At 42.4% G+C, this 27,186-nt stretch overlaps 2 protein-coding genes across 3 annotated transcripts in view; both read left to right on the plus strand.

The window, feature by feature from the left end:
* On the plus strand, positions 1 to 16,173 carry fbxl2 (F-box and leucine-rich repeat protein 2). The gene is made up of 14 exons (XM_030740750.1): positions 1 to 571; positions 4,179 to 4,240; positions 8,076 to 8,130; positions 8,621 to 8,695; positions 8,931 to 9,025; positions 9,487 to 9,651; positions 9,756 to 9,882; positions 12,075 to 12,149; positions 12,291 to 12,421; positions 12,777 to 12,837; positions 12,962 to 13,006; positions 13,261 to 13,317; positions 13,433 to 13,645; positions 13,943 to 16,173. Exons 1-14 carry the CDS (start codon positions 542 to 544, stop codon positions 14,048 to 14,050), a joined length of 1,299 nt encoding a protein of 432 aa, XP_030596610.1. The 5' UTR covers positions 1 to 541; the 3' UTR covers positions 14,051 to 16,173.
* Positions 16,174 to 16,529: 356 nt separating this feature from the next.
* clasp2 (cytoplasmic linker associated protein 2) overlaps positions 16,530 to 27,186 on the plus strand; it is a 62,539-nt gene continuing 51,882 nt past the window's right edge. Inside the window, exons 1-3 of one of the 2 annotated variants that reach the window (XM_030740747.1) lie at positions 16,530 to 16,877; positions 17,135 to 17,490; positions 23,049 to 23,127. In XM_030740747.1, the coding sequence (XP_030596607.1) occupies positions 17,293 to 17,490; positions 23,049 to 23,127 (277 nt within the window). In that variant the 5' untranslated portion in view covers positions 16,530 to 16,877; positions 17,135 to 17,292. The remainder of the gene's footprint in view (positions 16,878 to 17,134; positions 17,491 to 23,048; positions 23,128 to 27,186) is intronic. The other variant, XM_030740749.1, reaches the window with a different exon arrangement.

Consider the following 27,186-nt stretch of genomic DNA (forward strand, 5'->3'; position numbering starts at 1 on the left):
CGCCCCTCCCCCGTCCCCGCAAGTAAACAGAAAGCGGTGAGGGAAGCGCTCGTGTCAGCCACCGTACGCGCGTTCGGTGCGGGAACCGTGCGGTGAAACGACGAAGGTGGGACGTGAGTGTCGCTATTCCCGTGTGTTTTCCGCAAAGTTGGGCGATCCGCCGCCAGCTGACTCGCGTTGAAGCGATGAAGGGAGAGGCGGAAGTGAAGTCACTTGACAGACCGTCCATGTTATTATTGTTATTTTGGTAGCCCTGTGATGAGACGGGCTGGGGAGCCGTTAGTCTTCGAGACGACGAGCGTTAACGCCACCGCAGGCCGCCCCGGACCGACACCACCCTCACCTCACTGACCCGGAGGACAGGAGCCTCGCTGGCGGCTGGGGGGGAGGAGGAGGAGGGGTGTGAAGACCCAGCTTCAGCTCGGCTCCTACACTCCGAGCGACCAAAAATAAAACGGGCGACAAAAACAATAACGGCATTCGTCAAACAGCTCGAGTGGTATCTGTGCGGTGTGTGTAGCTGGGACGTGCCGCCGCAGACATGAACGGTATCACCAAGGGCCGGTTCGAGGTATGACAGAGGGAGTGGACCACCAACGGTTAAACTGTTTGTTTCTAGTAGACGTGGGAGTCGTGGGCTTGTATAAGCAAACTGTGTGTGTGTGTGTGTGTGTGTGTGTGTGTGTGTGTGTGTGTGTGTGTGTGTGTGTGTGTGTGTGTGTGTGTGTGTGTGGTCGACCGTGCTCTGCTCCTAATTTTACACGCAGTCAGGAGCTGAGGCGTTTTGTTGGTCAAGGGTAATCCGAAATCCTGTTGTTGTCCTGCCGCACCAGTAGACAGCGACAACATGGAGCTCAGGACTGCGGGACAGGAGGAGGAGGGCTGTGGCTGAGGATAGTCAATATATCAGGGCCGAGGCTGGCTGCCACTGGCGCCTGAGGTTACAGGCTTTCGGGGGGGGGGGGCTGCAGATGGAGAGGCGTGTTGTTAAATACAAGCAATGAAGCGGCATCAATGAAAACATCTAAGGCCTCCTTAAATACCTGTGATGGGCAGGTGCCACAGGAGATTTGGTGGCTTTGTGAGTGCCACTACAGGTAGCCTTTGTGTTCAAGAAGCAATCATACTGCATATAAAATGAGTGCTATGTGGCTCCAGATCAATTTATCCATATTTACATGTCAAAACATGTAAAAGCACCAAATCTTTCAGGGCCAAGAGACATCATTTGAAGTTGTTTTTTTTTTTTTTTTTTTTTTAAAGTTGGATTTATGTACAACTAGAGTGTATCAGCAATGAAATGTTCTTAAGCTATTAAAAAAATATTTATACTGCGTACAGTGTGGTACTACTGGGTGTTATTACCCACGCTGTACTGCATGTGCAGCATTTTTATGTTGCAGCTGGTTGAATAAAGCAACACATTTTTATTGCTTTAGATATCACTGCATAATATATTTCTTTATAAGAACACAAACTTTGATCTGAAAGTTGTGGAGTTAAAAAAGAAAAAGTGCAGCATTTGTACTATAAAACATTATGTTGCTAAGTAAATAAATCGAAGCGCCTCCCAGCATTTTTACTTTGTTCATAAACCTTTGCATACCTGTGGTATAACAATCACCATGTTCTGCTGTGTCAGCACTTTCCGCCATAATTGTGTACAAACCTTAATCATCCCATCTGACTGGTTATTGTTGCCTAAATCTGCTAGCGCTGTTTATCAGGAGTTATTATTCACACATTGCTGAGATGCTTTAAGGTTTGGCTTGATGCTACTTGACGCCCTCAGTCATGCTTGTTTGGTAGTAGGGACATGTGTGCTGACGTGCGAGTGAATCAGAACAGACGGCGTTAGTAGCGTCCGTGTGTGTTGCCATATCAGTGGATTTCTCAGCAGACCTCTAAGCTTCTTAGCTGAAAACCAGTGTACGTTGGGGAAACAGGCTGGTGCGTCCGATCGAGAAGACTGGAAGGGGGTCAGAGAGGAAGACTTGGAAGGACAGAGTAGTCTATGATCAAGTCACTTTTGTGGTTGTTGTTGTGTTGCAGGCCTAAAATTGAACACAACACATGACCCAAATCTAATTTCATAGCAGTTTTGATGCGGCACAGGCGTTTTAGACCTTATTTGCATGTTAGGCTTGTTGTACCCTCTCTAGGAATTGGGAGTGACTTCAGAGAGGAGTTTCCTGTTTGGGAATGTTGCTTTTCTGGCATGGGGAGTGAGGGCACAAGAATGCTGAGATGATAACTGATAAGGAAATGTGTGCCATAGATGCCTCTGAAGCTCGATGCTGTCATAATTTAAAGGCCTTTTAAAGCAGATTTTGACAGGTTTTCTTGAGACATGAGAGTAGCAAGTTGTTTTCTGATTGATTTTTGCTTGTTTTCTGGAGATTATCAAACCAGATCTCACTACACATTAAACCATGTTTATACCAAAAAATGAAAGTATTATTTTGTGAATGCATTTTGCTAATGTAATGCTGTGTAGAGCCCAGTGGGTTCCATCATGGCCTCTCTGTATTCCTTAGACTGATGAAGGAGAGCTCAAAGGTGATTGGTGTGTTGCAGAGGTGGTTTCGAATTAAGCCTCAAGTTTAGTCCTAAATCATAAGCCACCTCTGGCTTTTCAGATACACTGAATCATCATGCTGTCTGTTAACAGGTTAAATGGTCTTCAGGGACAGCACATGCAGTATGTTTATTACCTTAATTGATCAAATCTCTTTTACAAGGTCATGGTAGCAGCCCCACAAACTCAAAACATCTCAAAAATACTATAAATACAGCATAATATGCAATATACATGTACCCATAACATAAAACATTAGTGGTCTCTTAAGGAAAACATCCACAGGTCTCCTTCACTGATGCATTTAAATTCACCAGTAGGTACAGGCATGTTTAAGTTTGCAGTTATCTTAATGTTACAATTAAGGACAGCATACTTTACTCAGCAGACTCAGATGAGTGTGTGATAATGCATTATTCAGTATAAGTGTGTGTGGGCCTCAGTCATGGCAGAGATCTTTCTGTTATTAGTGGGTTCAGATCTGTCTTTCAAAAAAAAAAAACAGCTTTTGTGTTGTTCCCTTAGTGATGTTAAAATTCAAACCAGCTTAGTTAATCTTTTGCCGGACCTTGACTGGACCAACTCCCTCTCTTTTGTCTTTTTGACCCCACTTCCTCTGAAATGGCCTGTATTTCCTCCCTCCTCCTCCCTCCTCTTCTTCCAGTCTGATGACTTTCAGACGTGTTTTTCCAGTACTTCTTGACTGGAGCACGGCTCCTCGGTTTGCCTTTGTCTCTTAGTTTTGTCTTCTTCACCTCTTGCCTCCCCTTTGCTGCTTTCTCTTTCGAGGACGTTGCATCTGTCGTTGGAGCTAGACTGCAGCTGAGACATTTTCAGAATCAACCTTTGCTCATCTCGTGCCTTTCCTTGCTCCCCTTTGTGTTCTCAGATTTCTGTGTTTGTGTTTGCGTGTTCAACAGCAGGGAGTCCCCCCTCATTAGCTACAGCTTCTGAGCCTTTGAGGATACAAGTGTATCACTGGTAGGATGCGTGTCTGCAAAAGGCACAGTGAATGTGGGTGTTTGCCGTAATTTAAATTCATGGCCGAATGCAGCCCACCTGATCTCGAATGTTCTGCCTCTGTTCTTCACTCAGAGAGGTTTGACTTAAATCACCTGTGTGTGTGTGTGTGTGTGTGTGTGTGTGTGTGTGTGTGTGTGTGTGTGTGTGTGTGTGTGTGTGTGTGTGTGTGTGTGTGTGTGTGTGTGTCACTCAGCAGATGGCCAGACATCCAGCGAGTAGACTAATTGAGATAAGCATGCCAACAAGCTGACCAGGCTAACAGAATTATAAGCTTGTAAGGAGGGGACATGGAAATCCAAATGCAGCTCTGGCATGTTTATTAGCATAGCTCACGGAAGTGATGGCTTATTTCTCAGGAGCAGCTGTAAACAGTGCAAGGGTCTATTTCTTTTCTTAAATATAGCAATATAGCGAGCTAGTGAAATAAAATGATTTGATTCCCAGGCTTGGTTTAGGTCTGTTTGGGGCCACAGTCTTGTGATAATGACAATGTTTTGATTTCTGGCTTGTCTTCTTGTTGTTGTCATATCAACACACACACACACACATTGTTATTGTTTATTTTATCTCTTGACAGGTGTTCTCAAACAGCGATGAAGCCCCCATTAATAAGAAGCTCCCAAAAGAGCTTCTTCTTAGGTAAGATTGATAATACCAGACACACACAACATACAACACAACACAACATACCCTGGGACGAGGGCTTAGGTCAGTGTTACTTATTAGCTCAAGCAGCCTGGAATGGTGTGTGTTTGCGCTGTCTCTGTTGGTCAGCGTGTAGGTGTCTACATGTGTTTTGTATGATGTGTGCCAGCCACTAGCCTGAAATGAAGCTCTGTCAGCCGTGTGTGACCTACAGACCAATATTTTGTCCCGCAGCAGCTGCACATGACCCATTAATCTGACATCACTTGCACACTCAGCCATGTTCATCCTTCACGCTCATTTATGTATGACTTTTTGAGTGTGTGTTAGAAAGGGATGCACCTGCATATATCTCTGCTGATGTGTGCGCGCATGTGTGAAACACTCCTGGGCCTATGCAAACTGTATGTCTGTGTATGGGAGCTATAAATAGTTTTTCTTAGCTGGCGGGGAATTCCGCAGTGCTCTGCTCTTCTGCTGCTCCTTCTGCACTCCCAGTACACCCATTATGTCCAGCACACTTTAACTGGTGGTCAGTAAAAACACATACTCGCGTGGATTTGCGAGCTGCAGTGCACGACCTACCACCACATGTGTCATGTTGAGATGATTGCACATCAGCTGTGAGGAAGACTCATTGTGATTGCAGTAAATCTTGTTTTTAAACCGTGGAATGTGGTTTGACAGGAGCTATTTTTATATGTAATTTTGTTATTCCCTGACACTACAGTACACAGTGAGGGACATTATGTTATCCTTGCCTGCAGCATTTGTATAATCCAGTTATGCTTTTGTATGTTAACTTTGTGAACCAAAAATCCAAGATTTTGCTTTTTAATCGTAGAAACTTCACCTGCGGCTTGGGATCCCTGTAAGGAATTGCAAGATAAGGCTGAGGGGATACCATGTGATTAATGGGGCAAGAAATAAGATGGGGGTCACCATTGGTTTGTGAAGCCTCAAATTCACCACAGTGATTGTTGCCATCTTGATTTGTTTTTCTTTTTTTGGAGTCAGAATTTGAACCAGATGGTTAAGTGCTAAGTAATCAACTAATGCAAGCAATCTGGATCTGTATATGGCATCAGTGCACAGTCACAGAAACCTGCTAATTTCACTTAAAAAAAAAAAACTAGAGCACAGACTCCTTGGGGAGGGGTCTTTTAGAACAATTAATTACATAGGAAATAATAATATTTGTCAGCTGATTGCTTTGAAATGCTCCAAAAAGTACCAACACTACAACACAGTTGAAGATGCCAGTTTCCCAGGAAACATGCCCCCATGGGGTCCATGTGGGGACACTGTGGGCAAACCCACATGGCCCACAGTGGGCGGCCCACTGTGGGATCCAGTGCTGGTGTGAAATGTAGGGCACATCTGGGCCCACCATGAGCAAGCCCATGGTGGGTTTGCTAATCGGAAACCCTTTCAGGGGCCCATAAGGGCAAAACTGCTGTCGACCCTATGTGGGCACACCTGCTTGAGGCCTAGATGGGATAAATATGGGATTGCCCTGCCCACAACAACCTACCGCGGGCCTGCACCAACATGTTTGCTGAGTTAGTGATTTGAATAAGCTGATGTGAAGCCCAAGCCAATGTGATTTCACTCACTGTTTAGTACAGTTCTCCACATATCATGAGTGAGGTAGTAACTTTGACACTAGCGTCACATTTCAGACTAAGAAGCTACAGCCATCTTTTGTACTCTGTGTTTTAGAATCATCCTTGAGTGGGCACTAGATGAAATGCAGTTTTTGGTACTTCAACATTGCCCCACTTTTTCAGCCCTTCGTGTTGCTGGTTGCCCATCCATTCATTTTTTTTAAACAAATTATCCAGATCAGGTCACAGTGGGGGCTGGAGCCTGTCCCAGTTGTCATGCAGTGACCTGTCCAGGGTGCACCCCGCTCCCTGGACAGGTCGCTGCAGGTTAACACAGAGTGACAGACATGCTCACATTCACACCTATGGCTAATATAGAATTACCAATTAAACTGACATGCATATTTTGTAACAGCTGCAGTATGCCACAAATGTGTTACATGTTGGAAAATATGCAGCTCTAGGAATACTGGCTATTTATTTTGTTAATTTGAGTAATTAGTGTTTTCATTAAGGTTACCATTTATGTTCAGAGCATCACTGGTGAGTGAGCCTGAATTGCCTTTGCAGCAGTCTGCATCTTAGTCAGTGCACTTGTAAACATCCGTTATGTAGGCCAGTGCAGCACGGATATAAACTGTGAAAACTGTGTGACATCCAAGAACCCTGTCTGACAGACAAGCCCTGGAGAGAGAGCGTTCATGGTGGTTCGTGGTCCTCTTACCCAGAAGCACTGACTCAGCACCCTCTCCACTACCACCAAATTCATGTCTGAGTTGTTGCCATGACAACCATTCCCAGACTTTATGGTGAAGGCTCGGCTCTCTCTTATCTAGCCATGCTTGAAGGGCCGGGTGACAACAAATGGGAGTGTGCTTCATGAAAATCCTATTATGTACCTTGTCCGAAAAATAGGGACACCCAGGCAGGATCTGACGGATCCTGCCTGGGCTGTTCTCTTATTTTGTGTTCTGTCTGTCTTCAGAGGCACCCTTATTGCTTTCTTGTGTGTAGTAAAGTGGAAAACATGGTGGTCTAGCTCTGAATTTGTGTTATGTCACCTCCTTCCCTTTCTTTTGTGTGTCTTATAGGGGAAAAAGCCCATCTCAGCGCTGCCATGTTAGTGATGTGATCTATCTGTGTTACGCAATCTCTCTTTTTTTAATAGCCAAAGTTGCTCCCAGCTGGTACCAGTTACAAGTTTCAGATAGGTTAACAGGACTCACCAAATCAAATTGACTGATTGCTTCCCTGTGAGTGTGAGTAACAGAATTCTTCTGTGGTTACTAAAAGGCCTCTCTCACACACATAGTGGAAAGTCAGATTGTATTTGATTAAAACAGACAGTGAATCAATGGTCAGCATCGCGGCCATTAACCAGTTATTAGGAGGGAGATCGATGTGCACGATCAGCTCAATCGGTCGGCTCCTCGGGTGGCAGAAACCACCCCAAGAACTGTGTACATGTGGCTCGTGTGTTTGCCCCTGTGTGAGAGTGCATGCAAGTTACATATGCATTGCTTTGTCAACTCTATGATGCCTGTACTCTGTGACACCAGACTCTTGTATAGATTATACAAACTTGTCCTGACATGCCCTGGCCTAACACACATCAAAACACACAGCCTTTGTCCTTGTCTATATGAAGGAAACAATGGCCAGCTCCTGTTTCCCAGGGTTAAAAGGGCAATCAGACCCCAGCTACACTCAAAGCTTTGGCACTAACAGCTCTCTTAATACCTCACATTTTTTTTGAAAGATTGCCCCTGTAAGTCAGTTCTGTGAGATTTAACTCACCATTTTATTGCAAGAACTGGCAGCTGGCTTCGTGTGTGTGTGTGTGTTTCTGTGTTCCCTCCTGTACATGCTTATACTGTATGTCCGTCTGTCCTGGCCTTTCGGTGGCCTTGCTTGTCTGAGTGCCAGAGATTACTCATTGGCAGATTAATGGATTGAGCTGACCCAGTAGCCTGCTGCATGCGGCCCTTTGTGGCTGACCAGCCCACAGCTCAAATTATCCCTGTGTCTATGGGCCTCCCAACCAAACACCAGGGATTGTTCTGTTCTGTACAGACATAAAAAAACATACTTTTGCTCACACCAAAGAAAGAAAAAGATGTTCAAACAGAAGCTTTATTTGAAAGCAGAGCTCCTTATCTGAGTATGATCATATGATCACTGATATGAGAAAAACTCATGTTCCTCTTTGTCTCTCTTTCTAGAATATTCTCCTATTTAGATGTGGTTACACTGTGCCGGTGTGCCCAGGTGTCCAAGGTAAATACCTCCCTTTCAACACCACATCCTAACACCCCACTATTTAAAAAGGGGGTAAAACTGGTTTATGATTACTGAGTTCTCTAGAAATTTGTATAATATAGTGCCATCTGCTGGCTTTGTGTGAGGGGACCACAGCCTAGCTTGAACTCTAGCTTAAAGCCATTTGTGAATTATGATTACAAGGACTTGACATGTGAATGCAGAGCTTTGGTGGCAGATTCTCATACCACAGTTCCAAATTCAATTTTTATTACCTGTGACAAAGCCCAAGGAAAGTTTTCTGTTGCTATGAAGCATGTTTAAAAAAAAAAAGGGAAAAAAAAGCAGGAAACACTCACACGAGAGAAGGAAGGGATTGAAAGTGGAGATTGTTGATGTATACACAAACCCATAGCTGCAAAATGCTAAGAGTCACCATTCACCTTCCTCCACCTCTGTCTGACCCACTTGTCTGTCTCTTTCTGCTACCTGTCTGTCACCCTCTCAGGCGTGGAACGTCCTGGCCCTAGATGGCAGCAACTGGCAGAAGATCGACTTGTTCAACTTCCAGACGGATATAGAGGTGAGGGTTGTGTTCATGAGAGAGAAAAAGAAGCAAGGGGTTAGACCTGTCAGTATTTTCTGCTTGTGTGTGAGGACGGGAGAGCTTGTTGAGTAGCATTATCCAGTCCAAGGCTTAGTGCTGGGTCAGTAGGCTTTGGTGCTGTTGGTGACGTCACAGCTGATTCCCTGTCCTGTAGCCCAAGTCATATTACTCTCTCTCCCTCTTTTTCTCTCTCTGTCCATGTGTCTCTCAGGGCCGGGTGGTGGAGAACATTTCAAAGCGTTGTGGAGGCTTCCTGAGGCAGCTCAGCCTGAGGGGCTGCCTGAGCGTTGGTGACGCCTCCTTGAAGTGAGAATACATTGACTCTCTGACATTCACTGTTAGAACAAGTGTGCTTCTGCTTTGATTTCTACTAACAGACATCCTCTTGTTGGTTTGATTACTTCCTGTTTTTGTCTCTGTGTGATTATATTTAAACTTTAAGCAGAGTGTGCTTCTTCACTCCCAGGAGACTGTGCAAGGAACTGTGCTTAATTCCCTTTACTCGCTTTACTGTGTAAACATACAAAAAATTAACAAAACAAAAGAAGACCTATGGTGGTTTTATTATTATCTTTTATAAGATTATTGTAAGACTATTGTATCTCTTAATGTATCTCTATCACCTCTATAAGCAGCGGATTTAACTACTACTTTCCCTTTTTTGGATAGCAAGGCTTTTTTTTTTTGTTTTTTTTATAAGCAATATTTAAAAATATCATAAAGAAGTCGTTCCACCTAACTTTGTCACCGTTCGTCTTGTTTTCTAGGACTTTTTCTCAGAACTGCAGAAACATTGAAGTGTTGAACCTTAACGGCTGCACTAAGATCACAGACAGCACCTGCCTCAGCCTCAGCAAATTTTGCTCCAAACTCAAACACCTGGATCTCACTTCCTGTGTGTCCATCAGCAACCACTCCCTCAAGGCCCTCAGGTAGTGCCCACTCGCTTGTTGTCGCTGTGGTGTTTTAATCACAAGGGTTCACCTGCCTTTATCTTGTTATTTATCTTCTTTGTGCAATGTGTGCGCATGCTCAGTGATGGCTGCAGAATGTTGGAGACGTTGAACCTGTCGTGGTGTGACCAGATCTCACGTGATGGCATTGAGGCCCTCGCTAGAGGCTGCGCTGGTTTACGAGCACTGTTCCTCAGAGGCTGCACACAGGTACGCGCACATTTATTTTGTTAATTTTCTGCCTTCTTTGGCCCTTTTCAAGCAGTTCTACTACATAGCATAATAAATTATCATAGTTACAACAGAAAAGCTCACCTATGCTTGTTACAAAATTTCAGTATAGAATGTTAGAATAAAGCTGTTTAAAAGGAGCAGGTGGGTTAAAACTTTGTCTTTTAAGATGTTTCCTGCTTACCAAGAAAATTGTTCTCTACATTTCACTGTGAATAAGGTGTTGTGATGTTGATAACAGCTCAGAGCATGGTTTAGCTGATCACAATGTTGTTGTTGAGTGAGAAGCAAGCCTCACACTGTACTTTCTCCCAAGTGTTAAAAACAATCATAGTAAACCATATTAACAAGACATGTGCCCTTCTCCTCAACTGCTGTTCCTGACACAGTATGTGTTCCACTCTGCAGTATTTGGGCTTTTCTCCTTTATCTCACTGGTTGTGTTTTTTTTTTTTTTTGCTGATGTGTTGTTTTGTGATGGATTGGTATTTTCTTTTCCTGATGCTTGTGGAGAACTTAAATCTTCTTCAGTGTTTGTGCTCAGCTGTTTTCTTACTCAAGTCTTGTGCATGATTCCTGCTTGGGAAAAATACCATGAAATTCCCATGAATCCACATTTGGGGGTTCACAGAGAACAGCAGTCACATGTGATGAGACTGCATACCTCTGCCAAGGCTGAAAATTCCCTCTACACCACATGTGAACTGAGTCTGTAGAAAAATAGCTGGATCTGGATTTGTTTGTGGTTATTTTATTGAAAACATCAAGATAATGTCTGCCATCTTTTTTTCTTATTTCATATCGAAGATATGATGCAAAATTGGTCATTTTATTGCAGTAATTAAAAAAAAAAAATCCTGGATCCAGATTGGCCCCCAAAACTTTTTTATTAAATAATCCTGCTAACAAATGCACAAAACAAGTCTGTTATATAATCCCTTTGGCAGAGATAACAATTGAACATTAAACAGTTTACAGAAACAGGAGAAGGTGTTTCCTCTATTCATTAGGGGGCATTTTATTCATAGTCACCCATTTTCAGAAGCTCAAAAGTATTTGAACAAACTAATATATTTATAAATATGAGGATTATTTTTAATACTTGGATGAAAATCCTTATTAGCCAGTGACATCCTGAAGTCTAGGACCCTTGGACATCAGCAAATGCTGTTTCCTCCCTTGAGGCCTTTACTGGAGCCATCAGTTGCTGCTTGTTTGTGGGTCTCTCTATATTCAGTTTTGTCTTCAGTAACTGAAAATCTGCTCTGTTTGGGTGAGAATGAGGTGACTGACCTGTCCACTGAAGAATATCCCATTTCTTTACCTTGAGAAACTTTTCTGTTGCTTTTGCAGCATGCTTTGGGTCATAAGCCATTTGGACTGTTTATACTCTGATCAGTTTTACAGAATTTGGCTGAATCTGACCAGAGAGTATAGCCCTGCACACTTCACTATTACTCCTGCTGCTTCTATCAGCAGCCACGTCATCAATAAACACTAGTGATGCGGTTCCACTGGCCCCCATACATACCTGTGCATTCACACTTCCTCCACCATGTTTGACAGATAATGTTTTATGCTTCAGGTCATGAGCTGTTTCTTGCCTTCTCCATACTTTTCTTTTCTCATCATTCTGGTACAAGTTCATCTTGGTTTTGTCTGTCCAAAGAATTTACTTCAGAACTATGCAAGTGTAATCTGACCTTCTTGTTCTGTAGTGTATCCAGTGGTTTGCATTTTGTTGCAAATGCTCTGTATTTACATTCATCAAGTTGTCTCTCAGTTATTACCAACAGACAGTTGTTTTCTCTGGTCTTTCAGGTCTTTTGGTGTTGCTGAGCTGGCCAGTGCATTCATTCTTTTTTAGAATGCACCAGATTGTTGATTTGGCTACTCCTGATGTTTTTGCTGTCTCTCTCTGAAAATGTGTGTCAGTCAATTGTCCAATTACTTTTGAGCCTCTGAAAATGGGGGACTGTATATAATGGCTTTAATTCCTAACACTTAATAAATACTTGTGTTAAATCCCTTAAATTAAAGCAGTTTGTCAGATTGTTTGACTTAAAATACATGGTAATTGTCTACCGAGTCAAAAATCCTTATGACTCTAGCTTTAACTGAAAAGCCTTTGATGTCTTGATTGATAACACTTTATTTTTTCTTGTACCCAGCTGGATGATGGGGCATTGAAACACCTGCAGAAACACTGCCCAGAACTCACCACCATAAATATGCAGTCTTGCACAGTAAGACAAACAATTGGTTGTTTGATGCAGAGTAGAAGTGACTGATAATAATGCATGTTTAATGGCTCTGCATACCTTTTGTGTTTTTGGTTTAAAAAAAAAAAAAAAATATATATATATATATATTTCTGTTCCCTCCAGCAAATTACAGATGAAGGTTTGGTCAGTCTATGTCGAGGATGCCACAAGTTGCAGAACCTTTGTGTGTCCGGCTGCAGTAACATCACTGATGCCTCTCTCACTGCACTGGGACTTAACTGTCCCCGACTTAAGTAAGAAACACACACAAACACCTGCCTCACAAGCCTTCTCATACAGCCAAGAAATATGACTGCTGTTACTTCCAAAAATAACCTAAAATCACATTTATTTGAGGTTCTCAACCAAATTCAGCTGCTTTAAAAAACATCATCCAAAATATTCGACTTTTTGGGAATAAAAAGGTTGAATATTTTGGATCTTTTGACCACCCACTGCAGCTCACTATGTTCTACAGTGATCTTCAATATCCCCTCCTTAGACTGGCTGGTGATATACTGTTAGTCTTAACAATGTTAAAAACAGTGAGCCACAGTAACTGCACACAGCTGCACTTTGCTTCACAAACCTTGTGTCTGTCTGTCTAAGGATCCTTGAAGCTGCACGATGCTCTCATTTTACGGACGCTGGGTTCACTGTGCTGGCCAGAGTACGTTTCATTTTTCCATTTTGCTTCCTGTTTTCTTATCAGCAAACCTTTAGTTAGGTCAACCACTTATGTTCTGAGTTCAGTTAAAAATCTTTCTCATAAACTCATCTGTATTTCTTCACAGAATTGTCATGAACTTGAAAAAATGGACTTAGAAGAATGTATTTTGGTAAGAACAATTTGTTTCCCCTATCTACTCTCAGTATCTTATTTCATGATATTTGTTGTGATGATCTTTTTGTCAAATTACATTTGACAAAAAAAGTAGAAATGGTGACATAGAAGAAGTGACAAAGAGTTCTGGGATCTGGGAGAACAAGATATGATCATGATACCACATGCTTCCTATTGCTTGAACTGAGCCTCTCTGTTGTCCCTGGACATGTGAGAACAGTACATTAATCAAGCTTGGCTTGTCCTCAGGTGACAGATAACACCCTGGTTCAGCTGTCAATCCACTGCCCTCGACTGCAAGCACTGGTAAGCAAACAATGTCTGACTCTGTACCAGCTTCTGTCTCAGCCTGTCTGCATTGCTGTGTGAGATTTAATCTATCTGTCTGTGTCTTTAACTCGATCTCCTGTGCCCTCGGCAGTCCCTGTCCCACTGCGAGCTGATCACAGATGATGGCATCAGAGCTCTGAGCAGCAGTACCTGTGGCCAAGAGCGCCTCACCGTGGTGGAGCTGGACAACTGCCCCCTCATCACTGACGTGACCCTCGAGCACCTGAAGAGCTGCCATCGTTTGGAACGCATCGAGCTCTACGATTGTCAGCAAGTTACCCGGGCGGGCATCAAACGCATCAGGGTCAGTAGGCTTGATGGAAAAATGGTTGCTGCTTTCCATCATATAGCGTTGGCTCTTGTTGGGGATTGGACCAGTGCTTTAATAGAATTGTTTGACATTTTGAAAAATGCACTTGTTAACATTCTCGCTGAGAGTTGGATGAAAAAAAATCAATACTACTCTCACTCCCGATGTACAGACATGTGTTACATTTCTAAAAATATTTCACAGTCCTGAGCTTGTGTTTTTTTTTCTTTGTCTTTGTGTTTTACATTTTTGCTTTTTTGTATTAACACATCTCATTTCTCCTGCACACAGGCCCACCTTCCAGAGATCAAAGTCCATGCCTACTTCGCCCCAGTGACACCCCCTCCTTCTGTACATGGAGGTGGCCAGCGTCTGTGCCGCTGCTGCATCATCCTCTGACAGTGGAGGGCCAGGGGGGGCCACCTCTGTCTACAGGTCCTGCTGCTCTGATAAGGGGCTGATGACAGGTGGGGGGAGGGGAGGGCGACTGGGGTAGGCATAGGGGAGAGAGGGGGCTGGACCCGCTCACTGCTCCTGATCACTGATGAAAACACTGACTGATCGCCGCTAATCCCTGATCAGTTGAACCCGCCCCTTCTCTCTCCTCTTGCTCACCAATGGCAGTGTAGCAGCCCCTGGGTTATGCCGTGGAGGGGCTGGAGGAAAGAACACGAATGGATGGACTTTCTCTCTTTTTCTCTCTCTGTCTCGTTCTCGCTTTCTCACCGTGAAGACAAGAACAGGTTCTCCACACCACTCTGCTCCCTCACATCCCTCACTCCCCACCAGTGAGCGCAAAGGACTGCAACTGGACAGCTGCAGGTTTGGTGGGGTTAGGGGTGGGGTGGGTCTGAACAGTGAAACTACAAAGCTTAGTGTTCAAACTAAAAAAAAAAAAAAGCAAAACTTAAAAAAAAATGATATTGTCATGTTGGACACTCTTCTGTGGAATATCATCTCAGCCGATCACATGACACCACTACGTGACCATCCTGTGATTCATTATGCTTCGACCAATAAACACACAGCATGGAGGACGAGGAGAGCTGCGCTGTGGGTGAAATCCACAGATCTTCTGGGTGCAAACAGCCAAGCTTTGGAGCAGCCAGCTCAGCTCTGCAGTGCTGCGGGAAAAAAAAAAAAAATCAGGATGTACAAAATGGAACATGTGACATATTTGTGCATCTGAGAAACCTCTGTTGAGATTTTGATTCTGTTTGTACAGAGAATGTTTTGCAATGGAGGGAAAAAAATAAGATTTACGGCAACTCACTCAAAAATTGGGGAAGGCCAATAATTTTTTGTTTTCTTTTTTTTCAGTGCTTATTGTAATTGTCCATGCCTGTCTATTCAGAGAGGGGCATAAGCTTGTCTTTCTTTTTGAAGTGTAAAAGGAAAAAATTGTTGTGTTACAAAAAAAAAAAAAAAGGACCTATTATTCAGACCCTCGGTGTCTAAAAGCATTATGTTGACACTGTATGCTGCTGGGATGAGTGGCCTCTCCCATGTACTGCTTGGTTACGTTGGCTTGTAGGCCCTTATCCAATCCTGTCAGTAGCCCTGTGCTCTAGCTTCTACTCTACCACTTAAGCATTTGTTTACAACCTGGATTAGGTGAGCGCCACAGACTAACTTGTTTACATGAGTAGGTTTCCAGTCCCCCTACTATTCCGAGTCAGTTACTAAACTTACTCTGAATAGGTTATTAACACTGATACAACTTTGGCTTACCCACTGTTTTTAAATGGACTGTGACATTATTCAGATTTATGCTGTGTGTGTCTGGATCAGGGCTAATGCTGGTGCAACTTTGCTGCTTCTAAAGTGAAAAGGAAATTTGCTTAAAGATAATAAGTGTGAGACTGTCAGCAAAGGCACCTCAACTTTTTGACAATCACAAGAATTTATGTACTTAGAAGTTAATTTAGTCTAGCTTTGTGTAATTGTTAATTTACAGATGATTTAGAAACATAAATAAACTGGCTTTCATTAAGCCCTAAGTGGCACGTGAGGAAAAATTTGCAATTAGTTTATTTTACAGGTCTGGTGAAAACTGCCAGTGTAAGTATATAATTGATCCCTAACAAATTCCAGCTCCTTCAGTGCTACAAAACACACGTGACAAGGGTAATGTGAAATGCAGAGACTGGAACCCCCCACCCCCACCCCACAAACCAGTTTATTTCACTCTACATAGGCACTCCTTTAGATCAACAGGATTTCAACATGATGTCTCATGCCTGATTACACATGTATGGGGCATGAGCGCTGTCATTTCAAGCACTGAAAATGCAACAAAAAAGCAGCTTGTAATATGTGTTAAGCAAGAGACTGATAAGTGTCATGTAGTGCCAAGTGCTCAAAGACTGGGGAGACTGGCAGGACAATGGATAGGACTGAAACTAGAGAGAGCAGACAGAAAGGTGAATTAACACTGGGATGGACTCGAGATACATAGCTGACTCGACTGGCTGTGATACTAATGCCCTGTTTGACAGCTGTTTTAACAGTTTTATGTTTAAGAAAAAGAAATAAATTAAAAAATAAACAAATGAATAAATAAAAGTGACTAATAGTAACTGTGCTTTGTCTCTGCAGTGTGAGATTTTGTCTTGTATGGGCTTCATAGTAAACTGCGGCAGCCTGACAGTGGCTTTGGAGCAGTCACACCGCTAGATGTCAGCAAAGGGCCGTGTAGCCAGCAGACACGCCCACACAGAAAACAGTATTTTTGATTATCGTTCTTAGAATAGAAAACAGTAATTATCCAGCCACAAGTAATGACAATATATCTTAACTTGATACGCGGGTACATTTTACTATTTAAGCACGGATGTGGTTCACAGTACACTTATTCATTTTACATTTTACATCAGGCATTGTGCAGGCTGGCTGTGCGGTGCCCGAAGACCCATCGGCCTGATCGTTGATCGGTTGCGCCTCCTGGTGAACTGCAGTCCCCGGCAAAACGTAGCTGAACAGCGTAAGCGGCGTCAGCGGAGGTTATTCTTAAGAAGAAACCAGTTACCGCGGGACGACCTGAGCTCTTGTTGTGGAAGTTTGGTGCAACTTTGCCCCGGACGGAGTTGACGTTGGGAGTGTTTAAAGCTGGTGGTTATGGAATAGAGGAGCGGAGTGAGGCCTGCGGATAACTGACGTTAGCTAGCTGAGCTAGCTTTTGTGAAGCTGTCCATATTTGTTTTGGGTGGCTGTGCTAACTGTCTAGGTGCTTTTTTTTATTGTTTAGCATAACAGTCAACCAGATTTGTTTTTGTTTTTTTTTTTTTATGCGGGTATATTAAAAGATCCAGCTCGGGTCCACTGCGGTTACTCGCTTCCCGAAGTTTCGCTAAGTTTAAGTTCCCTCTGAACGAGCGATTGTTGAGGAAACTAGCCAGCTTCGTCTTTTGTCATAACGTCTAAAGTGGAGGGATGATTTGTATGCTAAATTGATTTTTTTTTTTTTTTTTTTTTATAAACAAGGGATCGCACGTTGATGATTAAAAATCAGGTAGACGCAGACCAGACCGCACAGTGTCTCTGCCCCTGTAAGGGTCGAGTCCTTAGCACCCCGTCCCGCCGACCACTGTCTCCTGACTCCGGCTGGCTCCAGAGGCTGGCCGCACGGCACTGAGTGCCCAATGGAGGAACATGACAGCATGGACTATTTTTATCAGCAGGTACTTCAGAAAGATGTTACCCGTAGGTTGCAAATCGGACAGGACCTCATTGATTACCTGAACGACCCTCAGCGCTCCCCGGACGTGGAGCAGGACAAACCCCGGCTAGACAAGACCATAGACGAGTTAACGGGATGGGTGAACTCCAGCAATTTCAAGGTGAGAGAGCTTGGGCTGTCATTGTATGAGGCATCCCCTCGGCCTTTTCATTGATTAATTTCCACTGGTTTACCCAGTAACCAGGAAAAGAGACCACTGAAATTTGCTCTATTATTTTCCAAAAGGTCAGATAAAGCCTTTAAAAGAGCTGTTAGCGACATGATAAAGACCCAAGTGAAATGGTTGAGATTAATGTGTGAGCACTGAGACATGCTCACAAAAGCGCTGGCGAGAAGCAGAAGGCTATGTGGTTTTATGACTTGGGTGTCATCCTAATCCTGGATCACAAGAGGCAGACATTTTTAAATGTAATCCAGTGACTGAGGAGCGCTTTTGAGGGCCATTCCTGTGGTTTGTTGGGTTTCTGCTGCTGTTTTGGTTGTGAATGTGTGTCTATGTTGAGGAGACCCATTGTCGGGACTGTAGACTGCTGGAGCATTGGATGGGATGGGGGAGGGGTTAGAAGATTCATTGTTATGATCCATGTTTTTTCTTCATCTGTCCCCTCTATCTCTCTCCTTTACTGTCCTCTAGATTTTCTCAGTTTTCTCCCGAGTCTAAGTTCTGCTTTTGTGTTTGGCAGGCTGGTCTGCACATAAAGTTAGGAATGTGGCATTTCTGCCAGCACATCACACCAATCCAGACACCAAGTCAAAACAGCTGGAAATCCCTTTTAAAGCCATGCTGTAATCTTACTCGAGTCACTTTTTGAACTGAATAATTTCGTCTGCACTGATATGCAGGACTCAGCAAGTCTGTAAGAGTGCGGAAATTGTGTGTTCAGCATAAGTAAAAATCCCGAGCCTCTTGAAGAGAGATTTCATTTGACAACACTCAGCTAGAGGAAGAAAATACTTGCCTCCTTGTTGTCATTTTGCTCTTATAATCTTTAAAACACAACTTTGAATATTCATTTACTATCAGAGTTGATAGTAATGAGGAAACTGTGATTGTGACAAGCGTTGTACAGCTATCAGGGTTTCATCAAATGTCCTCTTAGCACCCCCTGCTCGATGTTCATGAAGAAAACTTCATAAGCTCAATTTTTACTATTGCTAAAAATTAAAAAAAAAACACAGAAGAGAGCCACTAAGTGAATGATTTTGCATGGTGCATTAGCTTTTTTATAGAGTCTGGCTATGACAAGCTTAACATTTCCGTTTGCTCAGGTTTGTTCTTTTATGTAGACAGCAACTCGAGCTCAGATCAGTCTCTTTGCACTGATGTGCTAGTGAGTTGGGAGCCCCAGAGGCCTGCATACAGCAGGCTTTTAGCGATGCTCACCGTCTCCCTGATGGGCAGAAGGCCTGAGGAGTGAGCTGTAAGCAACATGCTGAGTCAGCATGTTGGGGGGTGGGTGAAGATGATAAAGAGTTGAAGAGAGGAGATAAATACAGGAGGGAACAAGACCTAGAGTCAGACACAGGTGAGTGGAAAACACAAGTCAAGACCCATAAATACATTTCATAGATACTCAGCTTTCAGACACAAGGACTGTCACACTCAAGTGCCTCTTAGTAATGGATAAAATGCTGTGTTTTTTTGGCTGCACTGGTGTGCCCTTCACTGTTGCCTTTTCTTATTGATCAGTTCAGTAGTGTCATTCTGTTTTTTGGGGTTTTTTTTCTTCTGTTCTGTGTACAGAACAGCAGATTCACTTTGCTTCACAGAGGCTACAGAGCCTGTAGAAGAGAGAATATTAATATTGCATGCTGAATTTATGGACAGCAGGTCCATATGACCGATCACTGCTTGAACTGATCCACGCTCCTCTGTCCAAACACTTGGAATTGTGCCTAATGGAGTGTCAGAGATGCTACGCTCTCAAGCTTGCATTGATAAGATAAGAAAACCTTAATTTATCCCAGATTTGTGAAAATGAAATTGTACACAACCAGCATATAATAAATGCAACAACTAAGTGGAATGGTATGTAGCAAAAAACAAAATACAGTATGGCAAAGCAATTATCTTAAGAGGAAAAATTAATCTGAAATGTTTGTTTTTTGTGGTGTTGTTGCCTTTGGGGGCATTTTAATGCATTTATCTGACAATTAATGGGTTTCACTGTGTGATCAGTTGTATTAACAGGTTTTCAGGTTTGGAGAATAAAACTTCAGTCTCTTGTCTAAGAAACAAGTCCAGAAACAAGTCCAGAAACAAGCGAGTGACATTATAGATGCTGTGTCCATCTCTTTTGATACAGTCTGTGAGGCTACGCTGGTTTTCAGTCTCAGTGAAACATCTGTATTATTTCTGAGCCTGAATGCAGCAACAGTGGGTTTTATTTGACTTCATTCCACTTCCTTGAGTTTGAAATCACTGTCAACTTGTGTCAGATAAAGCTGCACACATTGGTAAAAGGAACTGAGAAGCTTGGAGGCTTATAATTCAGATCCCTACTTGGAGTTGTCCACTTCAGCATTAACATATTCAGATTTTGGTATTGAGCAATAAAATTATTTTTGTGTTGGCTTCCTGCAGGTGCTTCACAGGAAACACCGTCCAGTGAAGGGAATTAATCGCTGCTTTTCATGGGAAGCAGCTGCAGGAACTGTTGAACTGTAGTCCATAACAGTAGCTTGGCTCTGAGGGGTAGGGTCAGACAATGGTCTAAATCTGCTTTTGGACTTTTTTTTTTAATTCTTTATAATCACTGGATTAGTCGTTTGGAGTAGAGCTGCAGTTGCTTTTTAGCTTGGTCATTTCCCAGAGATGAATAATGCATATGCTATGTCTTTCCTATTGTCTTGCCACCATCCTCTGTCAAGAAATCATGTTATAATTTAAATCTAGCTCTGCCAATATGAGAAGAAGCTGGAGCCAGCTGGTGTTGAGCATCTGTGCTTGATAAATGACCAAAACATTCATTCACTTACCAAAAATTGTGGGCTGTTTGTTTTCTATTAACAGGCTAATCTATAAACATACAGTTTACATCTGTCTTTATTTTTCTCAGAGCCTTGGACCCCCCCCCCCCCCCCCCCCCCCCCCCCCCGTTAAGAACTGACTTTTAACCTCACTAGATTCCAGAATAAAACCTATACATAGTATGCGTATTAGCAGACTAAGCCACCATGCACACTAACCTGGGCCTTCACAAAGAGCCATTCATACTGCACTAAATATGTTTACAGTTTTTTGTTTGTTTTCTCGTCTCCAGCATGCCTCAGCTCCCCCGTCATTTTGAAGCTTGTAATGTGGAGATGCAGAATATGTGTTTGTGTCAGTGTTACTAAAAAAACATGCACAGACTTTTTAAGTATTACGGGGGGGGGGCATACCTGTCTCTTTTTTGTTCCTCTCTGCTTTTCTTCTCAGAAATGAGACTTTCTTTTTTCTTCAACATTTCCTTATTTCCACAGTCCCTTCTTTTATGCGCTATCTTCTCCCCTCTCTCTCTCTCGCTACTAAAGATACCATATGGTTATGGGCACCAAGCTTGTTGGGGTGCTGGGTGGAAGAGGGGGGATGGGAGGCCCAGGGGCTGTTTCCATCCTTTAGCGTTTTGTCTTTCTCCTGCTGTTTTCCCCGTCCTTGCCACCCCCCTTCCCTGTAAATTAGGTCAGTATGAGGGAGTCATCATATTGACCCAGGGCTTGTGGTTCTTCTCCAGGTGATTTTGTTTTCTGTCATTACTTGGTCTTCATCCCTATTTCGTGCTTTCTTCACCACTCCCCTTTTTGTTTCTGTAGTTACCTGGCTTTGCTCTTCCTTTGACTAAAATAGGGAAAAAACTGCAGTCTGACTCTCCTGCTGAATCCAGAGAGTCATGTTTAAATTTTTTTATTTTTTTTTTTTTAAACTTCACTTTTTACCACACCGCTGCCAAAACAAGCATTCCAGCTGCACAGCGCATGTGATCCTATTCAGGACCACAGTGGAAAAACTCATCTCCACTGCTAGACACAAAACTCTGTATACCTTCCCCCTAACAGTCATATCACAGGCAAGTTTTTCTTCTAGCTCTGAGGTGAATTACAGCACAGAGGGGCAGTGGAGAAGTTTGGAGGATGTTAAATGGTGACTTTAGAGAACATTATGCCTGCATCAAAATAATGGTGCCGTTGCTTTCTGTTCTACATGTGAATTCTATCATTATGTTCATATCCAGAATAATTTTTAACCAGATTTTCAAAGAGCATATCAGCGTGCCCCTCCAGTAGCTGCAGTTATGCAGGTAGTTTAAAGAGGACAAAGACGACTGGGTATTACATAATCAAGAGTGCCGCAGCTGTTGACATGCAGTTATCTGTGAAGGTGTTAACCATTAAACATGACATTCATATTCTCAATTTGAGCCCTGAGTTAATGAGAGAATCTACAGTTCACACAGGTTTTGAGTGTCAGCCTGTCACCATTCATGATGCACTTGTGTGATCAAATGATCACTCTGGAAACATTTTTTTTGGAGCTTCTTTGTTGCAGGTTGGGGTCATCACCTGAAAACAGAGGTGGCTCAAGTATCATCAGTACTCAAAAGAAAGTAGTTGTATTTAGGGCTGCTAGGTTATTGCAAAAATCATTATATATGATTATGATGCTATAATACTAATTATAATATAGTTTTGCAATAACCTTAAATTAAAAAATTGTGGTCTGAAAATTGACTTTACTTTTTATTTTTTTTTATGTTTATTAAGTTGTTTTTTAATTGAGTGGATTTAATTGAAGCTGATTAAAAATTTTAACAGTAAAAAGTCATAGTTTTATCACAGTTATTCTGGTTTAATAAATGATGGAAGCCAAAATTGTAATTGATGTTAAAGCTTGATTAAGTGTGCAGCCCTGTTTGTACTGTGAAAGGTGGTACTGGATTCTGGTGAAAGGTGGGATGGTTTCAGGATGGTCATTCAACACAGTTGAAATGTCTGAATTAAATATTTTACCATTTCTACTCTCTGCTTTTTTTATGTCTGTTGTTAAACTTAAACTTAGTCTGCTGTCTTATGCGATGTAATTATCGCAAAAGTGAATTTGTAAACGAGGCGTGCTCAAGTTCAGTTCACCTTCCAAAATGGATATTTTACATTCTGAATAAAAGTTTATTTTAATTATTATTATTTCACGTGCCATGAATTGGATTAAGTTATTTGTGAGCACAGATTTCCAGCTCTGTTATTTTTTGTTTTGTTTGTTGTTTTTTTTGTTTTTTTCTCTCTAGTGGCTTAGAATAAATTACTTCCTGTTTGTATTCTATTTCTGTTAGTGTCTCATGTTTGTATTATATTTGCGACTCAAACGGGTTCAGAAAATGCCTGACTGGGCTACATTACATCTTTAAAGTGAGTGGAGGAAAAATTTTGATTCCTTCGATACAGAAAAATGGTCATTCACAGTCTCAGCTGTTTGTCGAGTCAGCAGAAACACAGTAGATGACTTCACTGATCTTTAAAAAAATATATTCAGAATGTAAGAATCAAATTTAATCCTCAGCACATTTGTTGTCTTACCACTGCTCTTACTGATGTGGAAAACAGACTGTGGCTATGTGATGATACAGTCATTTTTGTGTGTGGCCTGCTTTAACCCTTTTATTTTTCTCACTCTGTTTGTAGGTGGCATTGTTGGGGATAGATATCTGCGGGGCATTTGTGGACCGCATGGGAGAGCGGTTTAAAGGATACCTCGGCACAGGTGACATGTCTTACCCATCTCCACCCTCTATTTTCTTTTAGTAGTCATCTAAGTTTCATTGCAAATAGATCTTTATCTCTTTGTTCCTTTATCATAAGCAGCGATTTTTTTTTTTTTTTTTTTTTTTTTTTTTTTTTTTTTTTTTTGTGTCAAGGAAGTTTTTGTCTGGCCTTTTTGAATTCAGAAGTGTTACAAAAACAATATTGCAGTCCATTACACTAGATGTAGTGTGACTCTTCAGCATTTTGACATATGTCCTTCCATTTTGTCTCTCACTTCCACTTTGTGGTTCCTCTGAGACAGTCCAGCAGCACTGCAGCCTGGCACCATGACGTCTATTATGCATCCCTATATTTAGGCCCTACTGTAGCTCACTCTAATACACCCCAAAACCACACCTCGATTCATGACCTCAGGGACTAAATCTCATATCAGATTTCATGCTCTGCAAGTGTGTATTTGTGTGTTATGTTGGTGCCAGACCTTGTGGGTGCCCGCTTAAGGTGTCACCAGCTGTCTTTGTCAGCCACACTGGCCCTTGTCACCGGCAAACCTGCTCAACCCCGCTGTGCTACTCTGGGAGGGCTGGACTGGTCACACTGTGTAAAGTCTGCCCACACACACACACACACACACACACACTTATGGTCAGCTGTAGTCATATAGAAAGTGTTGGGATAAAAAAAAGTGTGTGTGTTTCAGATTGATGGTAAAAACATCTCTCTGAGCCGATGCCAGCCCTGGAGACTCCCTCCATCTGACTTCCATTTCTCCTTTCCTTCCCTGTGTTCCCTCCTTCTCTCTTCACCCATCCTGTTCCACACACACCTACCCACCCACACATACACACTGAGGGAAGGATGATGAGATCATTGAGACTGAGTGATTGTATTGATCTACAGGCCTGATTTATTGCACAGGGCAGCTGCAATTACACTGTTCATGTGTGTGTGGGTGAGTGTACGCATGTGTGTGTGTGTACATTGAAACTGTGCAGTGACCATCCTGCCAAATAGCTCCCTTGTGTGAAGTGGAAAAGGAAGTGAAATACACACATCATGACAGGCTTTATTTTGACTTAGTTATATTTTGTTGTTTACAGTAAAAATGAAGAGACACGACTAGCTGGTTAGATTGCTCTGTAGAAGTGTGTGTATGTTTTCATCTTTACTGAAACAAATGACGTCATGTGCAACAATGGCCCCCCTGTCAGTTTTTCTGTTTGAGGTTATTGTCCTTGTTGCCAAGGCAACCAGATGTTGTGGTAGTGTACAGTGTACACACACAGAAATGACAGACACACACACACACAAAGGAGAAAGACAGATGACATCACTGTATCACTCCCCCCACTGATGTTTCATGCTAGGAATGTGGGTATGTGTGAGTGTGTGTGTGTGTGTGTGTGTGTGTGCCTGTGTGTGCTCATGCCATTTTGTTGTATCTCATTGCATGAATGTCAAAGGGAGGTTTGGAGTTTATATAACACAGAAAGTTTGCCAGAGACCATTCAAACCTTTGTATCATCTGTATTTTGGACTTTGAGGCTGACCATGTTGAAACAAAAACAGCGCTCTACACTTTCTGACCTGAATCTGTGTGTAGCCAGAAGCTACTGGATTGTATAGATTGAGATCTTTTAAAAACAGCTATATAGCTTTATTCAAACAAGATACAGTCCTAAAACATTGTCAACCAAAGAAAATCTCCCAACTGAAATTGTACCTACAATCCAAATGATTGGTCAGTGATGCTAGGTGGGGATGTATTATCTCTAGATTAAGCTGAATGCTCATGGTATCCTTTCTAGCCTAAATGAATTATAATATAATAGACATAAAAAATCTTGTATTTGCAGCATATTCAGATGAAGACTTATGCCTATAACCTCTGTTCCCTGAAGGAGAGGAACGAGGTACAACACAGAATATGGGACACACATACACACCTCACAGATCAGCCATCGAACCAAGGTCAGACCACCACTGCCAAAGGGCATGGCAGATCCAGCAGATAGGACATAGTGTTGCATCCAGTCAATAGAACCAAACAAAATTGTGCAGTGATGACCAACTAGCTGCAGCACCTTCTGGGACTGACAATCTGAAAATGACTTGTGCAGCAACAGATGAGGGGAAGCAGTGTCTGCTGCTGGAGCCTCTTTCCACTCAGTCCCACAGCTTAGAGGACTGAATCGTCTTCCTCCTAGGTGCCCAGTCTCTTCAGAAGCCTGAAGGTGGACCTTTGCTCAGAGGCCACAGCAGCATACCCACAGCAGCAGATGGCACTGCTCTCTTGTGGGTAGGCGCCAGAATTGCAGGCGTGCGAGAGCCAGCTGCAAGCTTGGACTTCATACCACATCTGGGGATGATACTGCACAAAGCCTCTGTTTGCTTTTCCTCAGCTTAAATTTAGCCCAAATGGCTTTGAATGGTTGCCCAAATAACCCGTCAGCAGACACTGGTTTGTCCAAGTAAACTACTCTGTCCCAGAACATCAGAGAGTGTGTGCTGCAGCATCAGCACGGGACATTGATTGAATAATCCTTGCCTTTGGACTCAGGCAAAGCTGGGTCCCTAGACTTGGAGAGAAGGTCATACAGCAGTCTTTCCCAGCACTTTCCACAACCTGTCTTTCCACTGTTGAGCTGGACCTGGCGACAAAATGCACAGGCTTCGGGTTCAGTCAACACTCTCCTAGCATAGACAATCCTCAGGCACATGGGGCATGCCTCATGCTCGTGCAAAGAGAAGCTGCACCCCTGAGGACAGGGATGAACTGAAGATATATTTTTTTTTTTTGGTTTGGTACTCATACCAAAACACAAATTATAAAAAAAAAAAAAAATCCTGCAGAGTAAACATGAAATTAGCACGTCACGGGCAGCCCACACACCAGCTGAGCAGTGGTGGCTAACACCAGCAGGGGCAGTTAAGCTAACTTCAAGTCTGTGCACTAGCAGTAGCTACGTAGCCCAACTTGGCAGAGGTGTTCTTAGCGAAGTGAATAGTGTAAGAACTGAGGGGTTGACTGTGATGATTCTGAGACTTTTTCCCTTTGCAAGGGAGGAGGCTTCACGTCCAGCTTGGTTTAGGTGGAGCTTCTGCTGCTATTGGATGATGGAGTCGGTGAAACTGTTGCTAGTTGCGTCTGCAGTTTGGGGGAAAAAACTCTCATAGCATGGGCAGCCAAAGGTTATGTTGTGTAACAGTGCACCAATCTCATCCACTTGCAGGGTCGAGCAAAGTTATCTTAGCTAGGGATCAATAAATAAAAGTTTATTTAACATTAACAGCACATTATTAGTCATTTGATATCATAGTTCACAAGAGGTTGGTGTCATATTTTACTGTTTTCTGAAAATATTTCTGAATATATCATTACCACACTTATAATTTGTCTGTGACCAGATTATTCCACTAACTCAGCTTTCTTATTTTGCCATTGAAAGTGTCAGAGCAGGTGGAGTTTTGAGTAAACCTGTTGACCTTTTGCATAAAAATTAGATGAATGCCTATAAGGAAATACCCCTATTTTATTTATTTAAACCTAAGTTCTATCAAAAAACAAGGCATCGACTGCCAGATACCCACATATAAACTCTGATTGGGGTGGATTTGGCCCACAGACCTGATGACCTTGGTGGAAGAAACTAATATTCACTAACAAAAAGAAAAAAAATTCTGGATTTGTCATTTTTCTTAATAGAAATGGGTTTTATTTAGCAGTCAAGGTTGATGATACAGATCAGTTATGTCAGGATCTGGATGCACTGGCTTTCTTTTTTTTAGTTGGGTCAGTTTATTGTTAGTTTAGTTAGTGGGATTTGTTAACTACAGTACACAATATCACCAGTCCCTAATTTAATTTAAATTAAAAACTGCCACATACCTATTTACCTAATATTTAAGATGAAAATACACAGTATTTTAGCCTGCCTTCTAGCAGTGTTCCTCTTTTGAGAGGATTAGAGTAACTTACAGTCCTTATAGCTTGGTTTCCAACATTTAAAGACTCTTTTTTTTTTTTTTTTTTTTTTTTTTTTTTTTTTTTTTTTTT

This window comes from Archocentrus centrarchus, chromosome 11 (assembly GCF_007364275.1).
Source record: "Archocentrus centrarchus isolate MPI-CPG fArcCen1 chromosome 11, fArcCen1, whole genome shotgun sequence".
Classification (NCBI taxonomy): Eukaryota; Metazoa; Chordata; class Actinopteri; order Cichliformes; family Cichlidae; genus Archocentrus; species Archocentrus centrarchus.

Excerpts from the sequence above, each read along its gene's own strand:
- fbxl2 (XM_030740750.1), top strand. The coding sequence starts at position 542 with ATGAACGGTATCACCAAGGGCCGGTTCGAG. Across the intron at positions 12,838-12,961 it reads GGTTCACTGTGCTGGCCAGA|AATTGTCATGAACTTGAAAA; the intron begins GTACGTTTCATT and ends ATTTCTTCACAG. Across the intron at positions 13,318-13,432 it reads GCCCTCGACTGCAAGCACTG|TCCCTGTCCCACTGCGAGCT; the intron begins GTAAGCAAACAA and ends TGCCCTCGGCAG.